General features: G+C 39.9%; 1 protein-coding gene across 1 annotated transcript in view; it reads left to right on the forward strand.

Moving 5' to 3' along the window:
- Positions 1–15,298, forward strand: part of gpr158a (G protein-coupled receptor 158a) — a 609,794-nt gene that overhangs the window by 121,679 nt on the left and 472,817 nt on the right. Inside the window, exon 2 of the mRNA XM_063044263.1 lies at positions 7,887–7,992. Coding sequence (XP_062900333.1) covers positions 7,887–7,992 — 106 coding nt within the window. The remainder of the gene's footprint in view (positions 1–7,886; positions 7,993–15,298) is intronic.

Raw genomic sequence — 15,298 nt, forward strand, 5'->3', positions numbered from 1 at the left:
TTTAAACAATGAGCAACATTGGTAGTTACACACGTAGAAGTTGCTGGTGAACGCAGCAGGCCAGGCAGCATCTCTAGGAAGAGGTACAGTCGATGTTTTGGGCTGAGACCCTTCATCTCGGCCTGAAACGTTGACTGTATCTCTTCCTAGAGATGCTGCCTGGCCCGCTGCCTTCACCAGCAACTTTTACGTGTGTTGCTTGAAATTCCAGCATCTGCAGATTTCCTCATGTTAACATTGGTAGTTGGTAGTTTATTATTCTTAGAATAGTTTCAGGTTTACTTCTACTTAGAAGTTCAGTGCGCACATGTTGTGGGCAAAAAATTGCACAGCACAAGATTTTTGCGCACACTGGTCATTACAAATTCGAGGGAACTTTGATGACCTGTAAGTGTTTGGATACACAAAAGTTAATGGTGTGAATACTGAGAAAAATCAAGGATATAGATCCAATGAAATATTGGCCAGACCATTGGCAGATGAAATTTAATCTCAACATGTGTGAGGTTATGCATTTTGGGAGGTCAAGTAGCGTAGGACATATGCAGTTAAATAATAGGGCACCAAGGAATGCTGATGAATTGAAAGGTGTCCAGGTCTAAAGCTTTCTGAAAGTGACAGCACAAGTAGATAGGGTGCAAATGGCATATTTTCTTTCATAGTTTCTGGTATAGAACATAAAAGATGGGATATTATGTTGTAATTTTACAGAACAGTGATATGACTGAACTTAAGAGTATTGTGTGCAGTTCTGGTTGCCACATTAAAGGAAGGATATAGTTGTGTGTTGGGAATTTGTCAAGATATTGAATTGTCTGAAAAATTTTAACTAGAGGAGAAATTGGACAGGCTGGTCTTGTTGTCCTTGGAGTAAAGGAGGCTGAGGCAATATTTTTTCCTATGCGAGGAATAACAAATACAAAAGGATATAGGTTTAAGAAGGATTTTTCAATCCATCTCTACTCCTCATGGCATGTAAAACTGTCCCAACACCGAGTGCCAGTCTTTGCTCATCTTGCTATCATTTACCTACTCTCTTTCCTGACACTGTATCTCTCAACGTGGCCAGAATGTTCCACGTAATTTTGAGTAAGCTGTGGAGACATCTCTTCGCCTTCCATATGTTGTGGAGTGTTGCTTGGCAAGTCTACATGTCTGAATCCCAGTAATATACAAATTGCTATTAACTGGTTCAATTCTGAATAGGAACAATTTAGAAGAACTGTTGAATCTCCTTCCTTTAGCAGAAAAAAAATCAAACTGGAGATTAAAACGTTAAAGGCATTTTCCTTATTTTCCCTTCCTTTTGATCATACTTCTTTCCACACTTGGTCTAATTCTTATTCATGGCCCTTCTCTACCAGTCATTTGTATCATTCTCAGGTCTTAAATCTCATTGGCACCAGGGTTGCACAATTGACCTTGATGTTCACCTGGGTTTCAGATGTCCAAATACCCTTGACAGGCTGTTGTCAATTCAGACTCTTAACATGTTATACCGTGAATGTGAAGGATGCAGGGAAAGAATTAATAGTATTTGTCCACTCTTGCAAGATTCAGCCTATTGTTATCTAATATAAACTGATAATAATAAATTGCAGCTTTTCACAGAATAGAGAAAACTTTGTGACATTGATTATTGTTTTTTTTAGGTAAGATTGAGTGATACTGTGTTTGTCTCTGAGTATATAAATTTATTTGACAGAAATATGGAATTATTATTCTGAAATGCTTTAGGATAGCCTCAGCCATGATTCAGTGAATACCAGATGAACTGACTGCTTTGAAAGGTAGTCAGTCAATAGTGTGACAGCTGAATTTACTGAAGCATGTAATGTGCTACGTTGTTCAAATATATTATTTTTTTAAATCCTTATAATCTTATTTCAAGTGAATTTTAGGATGGATTTGTGAACTATTAAATATGTTGGTTTACCCTGTGTGCTGATGATTTATAGGCACTTTGAAGTCTTTTAACATTTGAGGGGCACTTCTCCTTCCATGTACCTCATCTCCTATGCAAACTGTGCGTAGACTAGAAGGACTAATATGAACATTGGGGATTGCATTTATTCCACTACTTAAATTAGCTCAATACAAAGTTGCCATGGAGGAATACATTTTATTTTTTATGAAACATTTAAACCCTTATAGTATTTAAAAAAACATTGAATATTTGTTATTTATACTAATTCCTATCCGTTTGTATTGAAGATGATGTAGAAATTGTGTCATGTAAATAGATGTAAAAAACTAAGTAATTGAGAGCTGAAATGATTTTTGATAAACCTGTGAAAGAGGAAGGTAAAGGGAAGAATTGCATTTATTTCTTGGGTGGTGATCTCTTCTGATATCTAGTATCGGTAATGATGGCTGACTTACTGAGTGGTGCTTAGAATTGTGATTGTTTCTGCACATTTTTCCCTCTGATGAACAAAGGCAGGGATGCTTGCTCAGAAAACCTCTCACCTTGTGCAAACACAGGGAAGGATATTTTCTTACTGGCAAAGCACATTTATAAAGACATATTCTGTAAAACTGTAGTAGACATAAACTAAAATGCAAGCATCATCAATATAACTACAGCATAGAGAACTGGGGGAAGTGAAACTAGACAAATGGAATCAGGACCTTTATGAACATGAATTGTCTGTATTTATGATCTCCTGGTGTAGACAAGGAAAATATGTATAAAGGAAAAAAACAGGCTGCAAGGCCACAATCCAGGAAAACAAATAGAAAAAATAACCAGGAGCTGTTTAATGTTCCTATCAGAATCTGGAAATTAAATTATTATTAACAATATAATTTTAATTGCTAATACATCACAAAATTAAGATCTGTAAAGTATTTTATACTTTTAAAATCAATGCCTATACTTTATCTTAGAGCTTACATCAGATAGGTGAAAAAACTCATAGTGACATTGAATGTGAAGTTATCTGATAAGGGTTTGACAGGTACAGATTCAATTAACCAATCAGTCTGCACTCTGGAAGATAAAAAACGGCCCTGGGTGAATTTCAAGGAGTTGGGTGCAAACATCAGCAGTGATTGTCATCTGAATAGCACAATAGGGTTATTGCAGTCAGTCTCATATGATCTACTGTATATGCTGATGTTCATATGACAAATATAAAGACAAGTTTGACTATTTCTCACTATTATTGGTCCATTTGGAGGTGTTGAGTTAGTCCAGACTGGTGAGTATATCAAGTTTATTAAACAGGTTAAATACATTAGACCAAGTTGGTTTTCAAGCACAGGAAGAATTGTTAAGAAATTGAGATTTTTAGGACAACTTTAGGAGACTGAATTGGATTCACAGCACAACTGTACGAAATGACTAATAAAATAAGATTACTTAAAGTTAATTACAGAGAACATGGCACACTAAATATTGAAGAGTTGACCTATTTAAGTGGAGTACCCTCATATTCTATTGCTTGGAAATGAAATGAGTTCAGCAATATATTCACTGCATAATGAGAATGATTTTAATTGTAGCCTCTCAGAATAAATGGTCTGTAACATCTGAAAATTATAGTATACTTGAGCATGGAACAAATAGTAAAGTACTCAGATATCTTACCTTAATTGTACTGATATCTGATCTTTGTCATGGTGAAACTCTAAATTGATGTTCGGATTCCCTCTCTTGTTTGGACAAGAGGTCACTTTCACCATGACAATAAAGTTACCGAGATTCATGCCGACCAATGTGCCTACCTGGGAAATGTTTTGTTGAGCTGCAATATGACACACAAACTCTTGTACTCAATGTCAGGAAATGTAGAGGAGGCCTCATCCAAAAGCAGAGTGATGCAGATGATTTAACAGTGAACAGCAACTTTAACAATAGATCACAAAATAAACTATGAATGACCACAGAACAAGAGAGCCCAGAAACTAAATACAACATTCAACAAGGCAAACTTTAGGCAGGGAGAATGAATACTAGAAGCAAATGTTTGAGACTGGCTGGTCAATAATTGAACATGGACTGTGGATGAGTAGTGGGGTTAAATAGGCTGCAGGTGATGAGTCTGGACCAAGCGGCAGGTGAATCCTATTAACTAAGTGGAGATTGGGAGATGCCTGCCCGTGCAGGCCTGACACAACCCTCCACACCCACACTCAGTCAACCCCTAATGGACCAGAATGACCTGGATAGGTCCTGTGGAGCTCCTTGATGATCAATGGATCTAAGGTGTAACTGGACAGCACTTAACGCCTCTCCCCCAGGCTGTACCCTTCCCAGTCAATCAGGTACTGCTCACCCCATTGACGGTGACATGAATCCGTCAAACGTTGAACTATGTACACTGGACCACGCTCCACCATCCTAGTTTCCTGAGGTGCTGGCTCAGGTAGATTAAAAGGTCCATAGACAATGTCTAGGTGGTCCATAGTTTCTGTTTAGTCCACAGTAGCCAATGCAGGGAGGAAGATCCCTATCTTTCTATCTGACAAAGAAGAATCCTGCACCAGCTGGGGACTGGGATTGGCGAAATGAAGCCATACTGTAGCACTTCGGCTTGGGTCTCAGGAAGAGAGAGGGAGAACAGAAGGACTCAGAGAGGGGTAATTCCCAGGAGGAGGTTGATCACACCGTCAAGTAGTCTGTGAGGTGGCAGGGCCCTAGCTTCCCTTTTACTAAAGGCAATGCTAAGTCATGAAATTCCCATGAAGTTTGGAAGTCAAGGGTGTCCTCCATCTCCATAGATTTATGTGGTGAACTCAACTGATGTTGCAGACAGTTGGTCTGGCAGGTGGGTCTCCAACTCAGCAGTGAACCGGATAACCAGGTGAAGTGAGGGCCATGAGTGGAGAACCAGGAGTAACCCAGGACGAGATGAGTGTGGGTGAGTCTATCAGGAAGAATTGGATGAACTTGCGATGCTCTCTGACGCTTATGTGCACAGGCCATGAGCACACTCTGACTAGCCCAGACCCCAAGGTCGTGATGTTGAAGAGGTGAGATAGTTTCGGTAGGATGGAGGAGCACTGAGATGGCCTATGGTTCTGGAACCAGGAGGAGATCTGGCCATATAGAAGCCCTTCATCTCACCCTGTAGTGCCATTTCCTGGCCATATTCGGTGTTTGATGCATAAGTGGTTGGCTCCACAGTAGATGCACAAGTTGTTTCTCCACCAACACTCACACTCTTGGGGGTTAACAGAGTTCTCCTTATGGCCTGGGTTCTGGAGGCATTGGTGAAGGGGATTCTGCAGCCTGAACTGGTTCTGGAAATGGAATCAACACATTTGGGCATGAGGATCCAGAGTTCAGAGGGAGGAGGTGGACTGCCATAGAGCTGATGCACTGAAGGTGGAGGAGAGTGGCAAGTTGGTAGCCAAAGGTTTCCTGCTGCTTCTGATCGTGCAGTCATGTCAACAGATGACTTCCTTTAGGTGAGCATACTCTGCTGGATCAATCAAAGGCTCACTCATCCTGTTAGGAAATGTAGGGGAGGCTTGACCCAAAAGCAGAGCAGCGGAGGCAATTCAACTTTGAATGATAACTAATAATAGACTATAAAATAACAAGCCTCAAGGGAGCACAAAACAAGAGCAGGAAAGCCAAAAGACAACAGTCAACAAGATAAACTTTAGGCAGGGAGATTGAGAGCAAGAAGCAATTTGTTGAGGCCAGCTGGTTCAATGAGTGAACAAAGTCTGTGGATGAGAACTGGGGTTAAATAGGCTGCAGGTGGTGAGTGTGGAATGAGTGGCAAGTAAATATTATTAACTGGGTGGAGACTGGTGGTTCCTGTGTGTACAGGTCAGACACTCAATGCCCTTTCTGATGAAGACAAACATGCACAGGCCTTCTGGAGATATTGTGGAGGTAGACAGATGAATAAAAGGAAGGAGATGGAGTGAGGAGGAATGTGAGAGGGTAAAAGTGAGCTAGCTGTTGGAGGGTGATAAGCAGGAACAGAGACGTTATAAGTACTGGGATCTGATGAGTGCAGAAAGTGATCATGGCAACATTTAGAAGAGGAGTAAAAGCAGATGCAAGCAGGGCCAATTGGAGAAGCGGAGGGGGGAGGGGGTGGAGAGGAGCAGGGGCAGAAATGTGTGGGTGGTAGGCAGCTAGAAGGGGAAGGGAAGGGTGACAGAAATGAGTGATGTATATTTGTGATGCTATTGTGTGCATATATGTTTGTATATATATGTGTGTGTGTGTGTGTGTGTGTGTGTGAATGGGGAAGAAAAGAAGACTAAAGGAAGATCAGAAGAAAAAAAAGTGAGTGGGGTGGGGAGGTACAGGGAACTGAAGTTGAGGCTTATCTGTCATTTAGGTTACCCCTAAACTGCAAATCACTGACTGTCTTTCCGAATACAGACAGATCCTCTCACTTGGATTCCCCTCTATGAACATTCTCACCACTGCAGTTGGGTCCATCAGCCTACAGTTCCCTTGCTTGTCTTGGCAGCTTTTCTTACATAATCACACAATATTTATCCATCCTGTAGTCTTCTAATTCCTCACCCTTGGCTAAGGAAGATACATATATCTTTGCTAGGGTCCCAACTCTTCCCTTGCTTCCTACGGTGCCTGAGAATATGTTTGATCAGGCTCTGGGGATTTATCCACCTTTTGCACCTCAAGACCACCAATGTCCCCTCTTGCGTAATATTTGTCTGTTTCAGGACATCACTGTTCTCTTCCCTGAATTCTCTTGTTTCTGTGACCTTCTCCATGGTAAATGCAGAGAAGCAGTATTTTTGATTTACTGGTTGATGGACCACCTGCCACTCATGGGGCAATGTTGAGCAGTCTGAGAGTGGTCTGTAATATAACCGTCAATATTATTTTTAAAAATGGCCCAAACCAATCCTTGCATTTATTTTTGAAGGTGTTAGTTTGCTGTGGACACCTGAATGAACCAATTTCTTATCATGTGACATTGCAGTGCATCGTATACCCTAGAAATGCATGAGAACATACAATACGTATTTAACGTCATCTTAATTTCTTGGTCTATATCAGTCATCCATCTATAATATTAGCTTATGTTCTTATTTTCCTTACTTTTCACTCATGAGGATTTGAGGACATAACAAACCTGACCTATGAACTTCTCCTGCTCTGCATTTCACACCTTCCATATTCTTCTGTCCAGGTTTTAATCATTGTTCTTACTCTCTAACTATTCCCAGATTCATTGACCAGATAATCCCATTTACAGTTTATCCCCATCTCACCCTGCACCTTTCTAAACTTCTTTTATCCTTTTTGTTTTAGTTCTGAGAAGTGGTCTTTGTTCAAAATTCAAAGCAAATTTATTACCATGGTACATTAATGCTACCATACATTAAGTTTAGTTTCTTTATAGAAAAAGAAGAAATACAATAGAATTTACAAAAAAAAACGATACATCCTGTCCAATGGTAGTAATGCAAAGAGGGATTGTGGGGGTCTTTGATAATGGATGCTGCTTTCTTATTGCAGTGCTCCATGTCAATGCACTCAATGGTGGGGAGGGCTTTGCCTGTGATGGACTGGGCTTTACCCTTCACTTTCTGTGCTCTTTTCTATTCCTGGGCATTAGCGTTTCCATGCTGGGCCATGATGCAACCAGTTGGAATCGTTTCCAATGTGCATGTATAGAAACTCAAAATATCTGGTGACATGCTGAATCTATGCAAACTTATAAGAAAGTAGATGTTTTGTTGTGCTTCTTTATGATTACACATGCTGGTTCCAGGACAGATTGTCTGATAAGTTATCTTTAGTTGGAAACTTTGACTCTCTTTCTTTTCACTCAGATGTTGTCCGAACTAAAAGTATTTCTAATATTTTCAGTTTTTGTTTTTGTCTTAATTGGTTAGTTGTTAAATAATCAGCAAATCTAATGCTTGTATTTTTCTTCCAGGGGTGTGGTTAGAGTTGACATTAATCTACAGAATGTGGACATTGACCAGTGTTCAACTGAAGGATGGTTTGGAGGGACACACAAGTGCAGACTAAACAGCACGAAGGTAAAGCCAAACACACTCATTGAAATGTGACATGGTTTGTCAGCCGGTGTGCAGGAGCTATTTGCATATATATGGAAAGTTTTAAATATGTACTGACTATGTTTACACGTCAAATGTGCTTTCATTGTTATTGTCCAATTAAAACCCTGTTAATGGTTCTGTCTTTTCAAGATTTTTTTGCTGATGCTCAACAGTAATATAACACCAAAATAATATTCATTTGTGGCTATACTGATAATTATTAGAACATAATAATATTAATGTCTGATGTTGTTGCACTGAAAGGCTGGTTCCAGCAGAAGAGTTTTTGGAACTAGCATTATATTATGAAGGGCTTCACTGGAGGTTACGGGAAAAGTGGATGGTGACAAAGGGATTTCAGGTCTTACCCTGAGTGGAACTGCAGCAGATATACATAACTTACCTTGGAATGTGGCATCTGTTTATATGAATTACCGTGGTCTGACATGCATGATTTAATGCAAATCTTTGAATTCCAAATATGCAAGAGCTGATTCCAAAATAGTTTATCACTTAAATGTAAATTAAAACAGAAATTAAATCTAACTTTTGTGAGAAATGATGTCTGAAACTGAATGCAAAAAAAAACAAATTTGAGGGAGGGATGATGAAAGACAGATTTACAGCTTTTTGCAACGCACGTCAAAGTTGCTGGTGAACGCAGCAGGCCAGGCAGCATCTCTAGGAAGAGGTACAGTCGACGTTTCAGGCCGAGACCCTTCGTCAGGACTAACTGAAGGAAGAGCTAGTAAGAGATTTGAAAGTGGGAGGGGGAGGAGGTTTTGGATCTCACCCTCCCCCTCCCACTTTCAAATCTCTTACTAGCTCTTCCTTCATTTAGTCCTGACGAAGGGTCTCAGCCCGAAACGTCGACTGTACCTCTTCCTATAGATGCTGCCTGGCCTGCTGCGTTCACCAGCAACTTTTTATGTGTGTTGCTTGAATTTCCAGCATCTGCAGAATTCCTCGTGTTTACTGCTTCTTGCTCTTTTCTTAGATTGTATACATGCTTTTTGCCTTCTGTAAAACCAGGACTGCTCTCCCTTCCTTATGGAATCAGAAAATAATTGTTGATTTTCATTAGTTATAATTTCTTGAAAGCAAATGGTGGACATAAACAGTTTTTTTTTCCAGCTAACTTTATGCTTGCCTGTATGCAAGGAAGAAACTTACCTTTTGACAACGCAAACACGAGGAAATCTGCAGATGTTGGAATTTCAAGCAACACACATAAAAAGTTGCTGCCTGGCCTGCTGTGTTCACCAGCAACTTTTTATGTGGGTTACCTATTGACAAGCAACTTTCATACCTACATTTGGACATAATTATACACATAAAAATAGAAAATACAGGAAATATTCAACTCATTAGGCAGCATTTTTAGAGAAAGAAACAGTTATTTATTTAGCCCGTTAGCCTTTACAGTTACTCTAATCCAAAGATACTGACTTCTTCTACTTTCAAAGGATATGAAAATCATAGGTAACATAATGACTTATTATCCATCTTTAACAGCCTCTGAATTAAAAAAAAGTGTTTGAGAGTCAACCTCCCAGGTGAGTCTAAAGTCACCAAGAGGCCAAATTGAGTAAGAATGACAGATTTCTTTCCTTTAAAGACATCAGTGGATCATATAGTTTTTTATGGAAAGCAGATCATTTCATGGATCTATATAGACTGACTTTATTGTTAAGTTTCAGATTTTAAAAATTACTTCTGCTTTAATTCTATAGTTTCCTTGGTAGATTTCGAACTTGCTGACATGATTTGACACAGGTGATGCATTTCACTGTACATTTCGCTGTTTCGATACACATATGACAAATGAAACTGATCTTTCCAATCTTCCTGTCTAAAACTCACGCCCTGGATCAACAGAGTAGAATTTTGACTAGTAGTCTAATAAGGAACCCACTACACATGACCCAACCTGAAGATTATTTCTGTTTAAATTATCAGGACCTAAAGATCTTTTCTTTTTGATGCACAACAGATGATTGTTCATTTAGCATCAAAAATATACAATTGCTTTCTAAAGCATCACAACATAAACTTACGTAGGCTTTTTTACCAATTTGCAAATGACGTGTTAATGACACATTGGGAAAACTTTCAGCGATTACATATATATTCGTTTGCTTCAGATTTATACTGGAGTCCAAACGAGGACAATGCAAGGACATCTCAGATCTGATTAACTGCTGTTATAGATTGAGAAGGAGATTCAGTAAAACAACATAGAAAATGTGTATTTCCTGTCTTACAAAGAAATGCAAGACACTCTTTTTAGATTGATTTAAAACTCATGGTAAGAGTGATCTGCTAAAGACATGAGACAGCAGCTGGAACCGACTTGACAGAATGAAATTTTTCTTTTACTCTAGGTTTCCTTATGTTATGATTAATACACAAAATATGAATTCAGACAGATAAAATGGCATACTTTAAGTATTGAACTGAGGGAAATAAATGGTTTGATACTAAAGGTGAAGCTTGTTTCAGTTTCGGTTTGTTTTCAGGACTGCCGCTGGGCTCCAAACTCCACTTCCCCGCAACAACCACTCCCCAACCCTGGGTCTCTCAGGCTCTCCCATCACCTCTTGGGTTTTCAGACCCTCCATCTTCCTCTCACCCTACCTTCCCTGTACAAATCAGCCCTCCCTTCCACCTCTAATGCCATCAACTCTCCTCTCCCCTCTCATCTCAGCTGCACTTAGCCGTTCCCTCTGATTTTCCTCTATCTGAGACGAAACGTTCCTCAGCAAGGGCTTTACGTTGTCCGCCTTTGCCCGCAGTCCAGTAAGTTCCACCCCTGCCACAACGCCGAACTCTTCTTCCATTGCCTCCAAGCCCACTTCTTTGTCAAGGATTCTTCATCCCACACCGAAGATCCCTTCCATCCTCTCCAACTGACCTCCTCTTCTTGGACATCCTGCTCTGGATCTTGTCATCTCTAATTGCCAACAAGATGTCAATCGGCTTGGCTTCAGCTCTCCTGTCTCCTATTCGAACCTTACCCCAGTGGAATGCACTGCCCTCCACCCTATCTACATCAAACTTAACCTTACCATCAAACCTCTAGGTAAAGGAGGTGCTGTTATAGTGTGGCGGGCTAACCTCTACCTTGATAAGGCTAGACAGCAACTGTCAGATACGGCCGCTTACTTATCCCTTGAAAAGGCACTCATCTGACACCCTCACTAACCTCATGACTCTGGAGAAATCCCATCCACTACCACCAAATTCATAGATCCCTCCTGCTCGTTTCTACCTCCTACCCAGGATCCACAAACCTGACTGTCCAGATAGGCCCATTGTTTCTGCCTGCTCCTGTCCCACTGAATCTGTTTCTGCATACTCCAACTCCATTTCTATCCGCCTTGGTTCAGTCCCTTCCCACCTACAGTGCAACACTTCTCACGCTCAATCTCCTCAACAACTTTCAATTCCCTGGCCTTAACTCCCCCATTTTCACCATGGATGTCCAGTCTCTATGTACTTCTATCCTCTATCAGGAAGGCCTTAAAGCTCTCTGTTTTTTTGTCAACAATTCCTAGCCAGTTCCCCTTCACCACCAGCCTCCTCCATCTGGCAACAATGGACCTCATCATCAACAATTTCTCCTTCGGCTCTTCCCAATTTCTCCTTACTCAAGAGGAGCCATGGGCACCTGCATAGGCTCCAGCTATGCCTGCCTTTTTGTTAGCTACGTCAATGTTCCAAGCTTTTCACAGTGATGTTCCCCAACTCTTCCTGCACCATATTGACCAGCATTGGGGCTGCTAGCATGCTGTGCTTGTCAATTTTTCCTCCAGCTTCCACCCTGCCTTTAAATTCACTCGTGCAATTCTGATACACCTCTTTCTCCTTTCTCGATCTCCCTGTCTACATTTCTGAAGACAAACTGTTGACTGACATTTTTTATACACCTTCCAGTTCCCACAGATGTCTTGACAATATCGCTTCCCACTGTGTTTCCTGAAAAAATGCTATTCCCTTTTTTTAGTTCCTTCATCTCCAGGACATCAAAGATGTCCTCCCCCTTCAAAGAATAAGGTTTCCCTTCCTCCACCATTGATGCTACCCTTATCTATATCTCCTCCATTTCCTGGATGTCTGTGCTCACACTATCTTCCCACTGCCTTAACGGAGAGAGTTCCTCTCATCCTCATCTTCCACCCCATGAGCCTCTGTATCCAACTCATCATTTTCTGTAATTTTCATCATCATCAATCAGTTTCTACCACCAAATACAACTTTACCTCAAACCTATTCTTCATTTTCTGCAGGGTTCACTCCCTCCATGATTACCTTATCCATTTGTCCCACGCCACTGATCTCCCTGCTGGCACATATCTCTGTAAACAACAAAAATGCTGACCATTCACCTCCTTCCCTACCTCCATTCAGGGCCCAAATAGTCCTTCCGGGTAAGACAACACTTCACCTGCAAATCTGTCAGGTTTGGCTATTGTATCCGGTGCTCCGAATGCGGCCTCCTCTATATTGGTGAGACTCATTGTAAATTGGGGTCACTTTGTCAAGCACCTTCGCTTCATCTGCCAAAGGCAGAATTTCACATTGGCCGACCATTTAAAATCCTATCCCTATTCCCGTTCTGACGTATCAGTCTTTGGCCTTCTCTTTTGCTACAGTGAGGCCTCTCTCGGGATGGAGGAGGTACACCATATAGTCTCTCTAGGAGGCCTCCAACCTCTTGGCATGAACATTGATTTCTACTTCCGTTAATTACATTCTCTATTCTGGCCTCTTACCTCTAGGTAGTCCTCCTTACCTTCCCCCACCATTTTATTTGGGTATCTTCCCCCTTCTTTTCCAGTCCTGAAGAAGAGTCTTGGCCTGAAACATTCATTTCCATAAATGCTGCCCAACCTGTTGAGTTCCTCCAGCATTTTGTGTGTGTTAGTATTAACAGAAAGAACACTCTTCAAGACTGACATAAAAATGTTTTCTTTCACTGCAACAAATCTCTCTACTGGCAATAAGATGTTAACCATGCTTTTTGTTTTAAGAGTACAGCTTTTGAAATGCCGTATTCTGCTTAAACTATCAAACACCCATGTTTGATTGGAAACATCTAATTGACCAGATTACTTAGCTAAGTAAGATTACTAAAAGCATAGGGAGAGTGTCAACTTTGCATGTATTATTTATTGTCATTTTCAATTTACAGAAACATTTTGATAATCTGCTACCTGGTTATTTAGAAATCTTAATGGTGCAGTATTGACTCATCAAATGATATTTTCTCACTCTCCATTTAAGAACTCACTGAGACCCCATTTCCTGTACTCCCTTTAAAGTCTATAGGTCCCCATTCTCTGTCTGTTTAAACTCACTGTGATTTGATTCCCCAGATTTCCTTGAGACTTACTAGACTCACCAGAGAACTTATTATACCGCCATGAATTATAAATGTCACGATATTAATAGTGAATAAGTTCCAATAGTGCAGAAAATTTGTTAGTATTGCACCACTAAAATCCTCAGTAGTTGATAATTGAAATTTTACTGTAACAGCAAAAAATGAAAATTGTGGTATTTTCCTAATATTTTCCTTAGCCAGATCTATCTGATTTCGAGAAAGTTAATCGATGAATAAAAACTGTGAACCAAGAAAAAAATAGAAAATGAAAAGTGCCCATGTATATATATTTTTATGTATAATACACTGAGGACAATGCCCCTCTTTATTGACTAATTTAATTTGTAACCTATTCCCCATGAATCTGTTTATGTATGTTAATTCACTGAACCAATATAATTCAAAGGTTTGGCCCTTGGCCGTTGCAATTTGAACAAAGTGTACACTGCCTTGAGTTCATTGTCACTGTCTGAGCTGTTTCTTTTCCTGAGAGGCTAACCATTTATTTAGATATTCAATAACTATGCAGTGTTTTCTGCCAACTGAACACAATTAATTTTCATTTTGTGGAAGGGAAAATTGATCGTCATTAAATATCTGCGACCTTCCTGTGCTATTACCAATTGCCAAATGATCTTTAAAACCAAGACAGGACCTTCTGGTTGGGTAGTCACTTGTGCTCATGACTTTGTTGACTGAATTGAATGGATGGCTGAGGAAAATAATAAGATAGTAATTTGGACTTATTTATGGCAATATTTTGGTTGTAATCTATCAAGCAATCAAGACTCAATATTGCTAAAATTTCAATCCACCATGTGGGTTATTGATGTTTTATAATGCATTTTGTCAAGAGCTTGTCCACTTGTGAAAAAGTACGCTATTTAGAATGAGTAGGACTAAATGTGCTGTTTTTAGAGGTAATAAATTCTGGATAAACTTGAGGATATTCAATATCTTTCAGAAAATGTTTAGTCATTAACTCTTCCTGTGATGTAACATGGGATTGACACTTTGGTAGTTATGTTACCAGACTAATAACTCTGGACAACAAAGTTTTTTGAAAGATTTGCTTTCTCAGAATTTTTTTCTTTATGATAGATTGCTTGAAGCTGAACACAGATATGATTTCAGACTACTTGTATCAGAAGAAACAAGAAATTAACTTTTATTGAATATAACGTGTTTAGTTGCATAACAGTGCCAATACTTTGCAATAGTTCAACTAGTTAAAAATGTTTTAGCTGTTGATTTTCATTTGTACTCTGTGTCTGAGGCTTCTCGCTTAAAGGTCCAATGGTAATTAGTCTGCGTTGATGTACTCCAGTGGCCCTGATACCGTTTCTTCATGACTGCAATGTCCTGGTAAAACACTTCACCAAGCTCGTCACTGATAGCACCAAGGTTTGCAGGGAAGAAGTCAAAATGGGAATGCAGAAAATGAATCTTTATTGACATGTTGCATTTCATGGTTTCAGCTTACATCATGGGCAACATTTTAATTGACGAATTATGAATTGAAATAACAAATATGGCGATTGTTTAAATGGTACGTGCTAGGGAAATTTCATGGTGATTTTAATGATCAGCAGCCTGAAATCTATAAAATACACCTAAAAGTATTGAGCAAACAAAATCTTTATTGTCCAGTGTAATCCAGAGCATCTGCCAGAGGCAGTATCAATAGGTGTGGGGAGGGCAACTATCACTGTTTTGGGTCAAAACCCTGCATGAGGACTGAGAGTGCAAAGGTAAGATAGCCATTATAAAAGGCAGAGTGGAAATGGCCAGCAGCTCTTTGGTAAAGGATGACAAGCAGTGGAGGGAAGGGTGCAAGTGAAAACAGTTGCTGAATTGGAGAAGTGGGAACATAAAGGCTGCAGGTGCTTAAATCAGAAA

The sequence above is a fragment of the Mobula hypostoma genome, chromosome 3 (genome assembly GCF_963921235.1).
Source record: "Mobula hypostoma chromosome 3, sMobHyp1.1, whole genome shotgun sequence".
NCBI classification, from domain to species: domain Eukaryota; kingdom Metazoa; phylum Chordata; class Chondrichthyes; order Myliobatiformes; family Myliobatidae; genus Mobula; species Mobula hypostoma.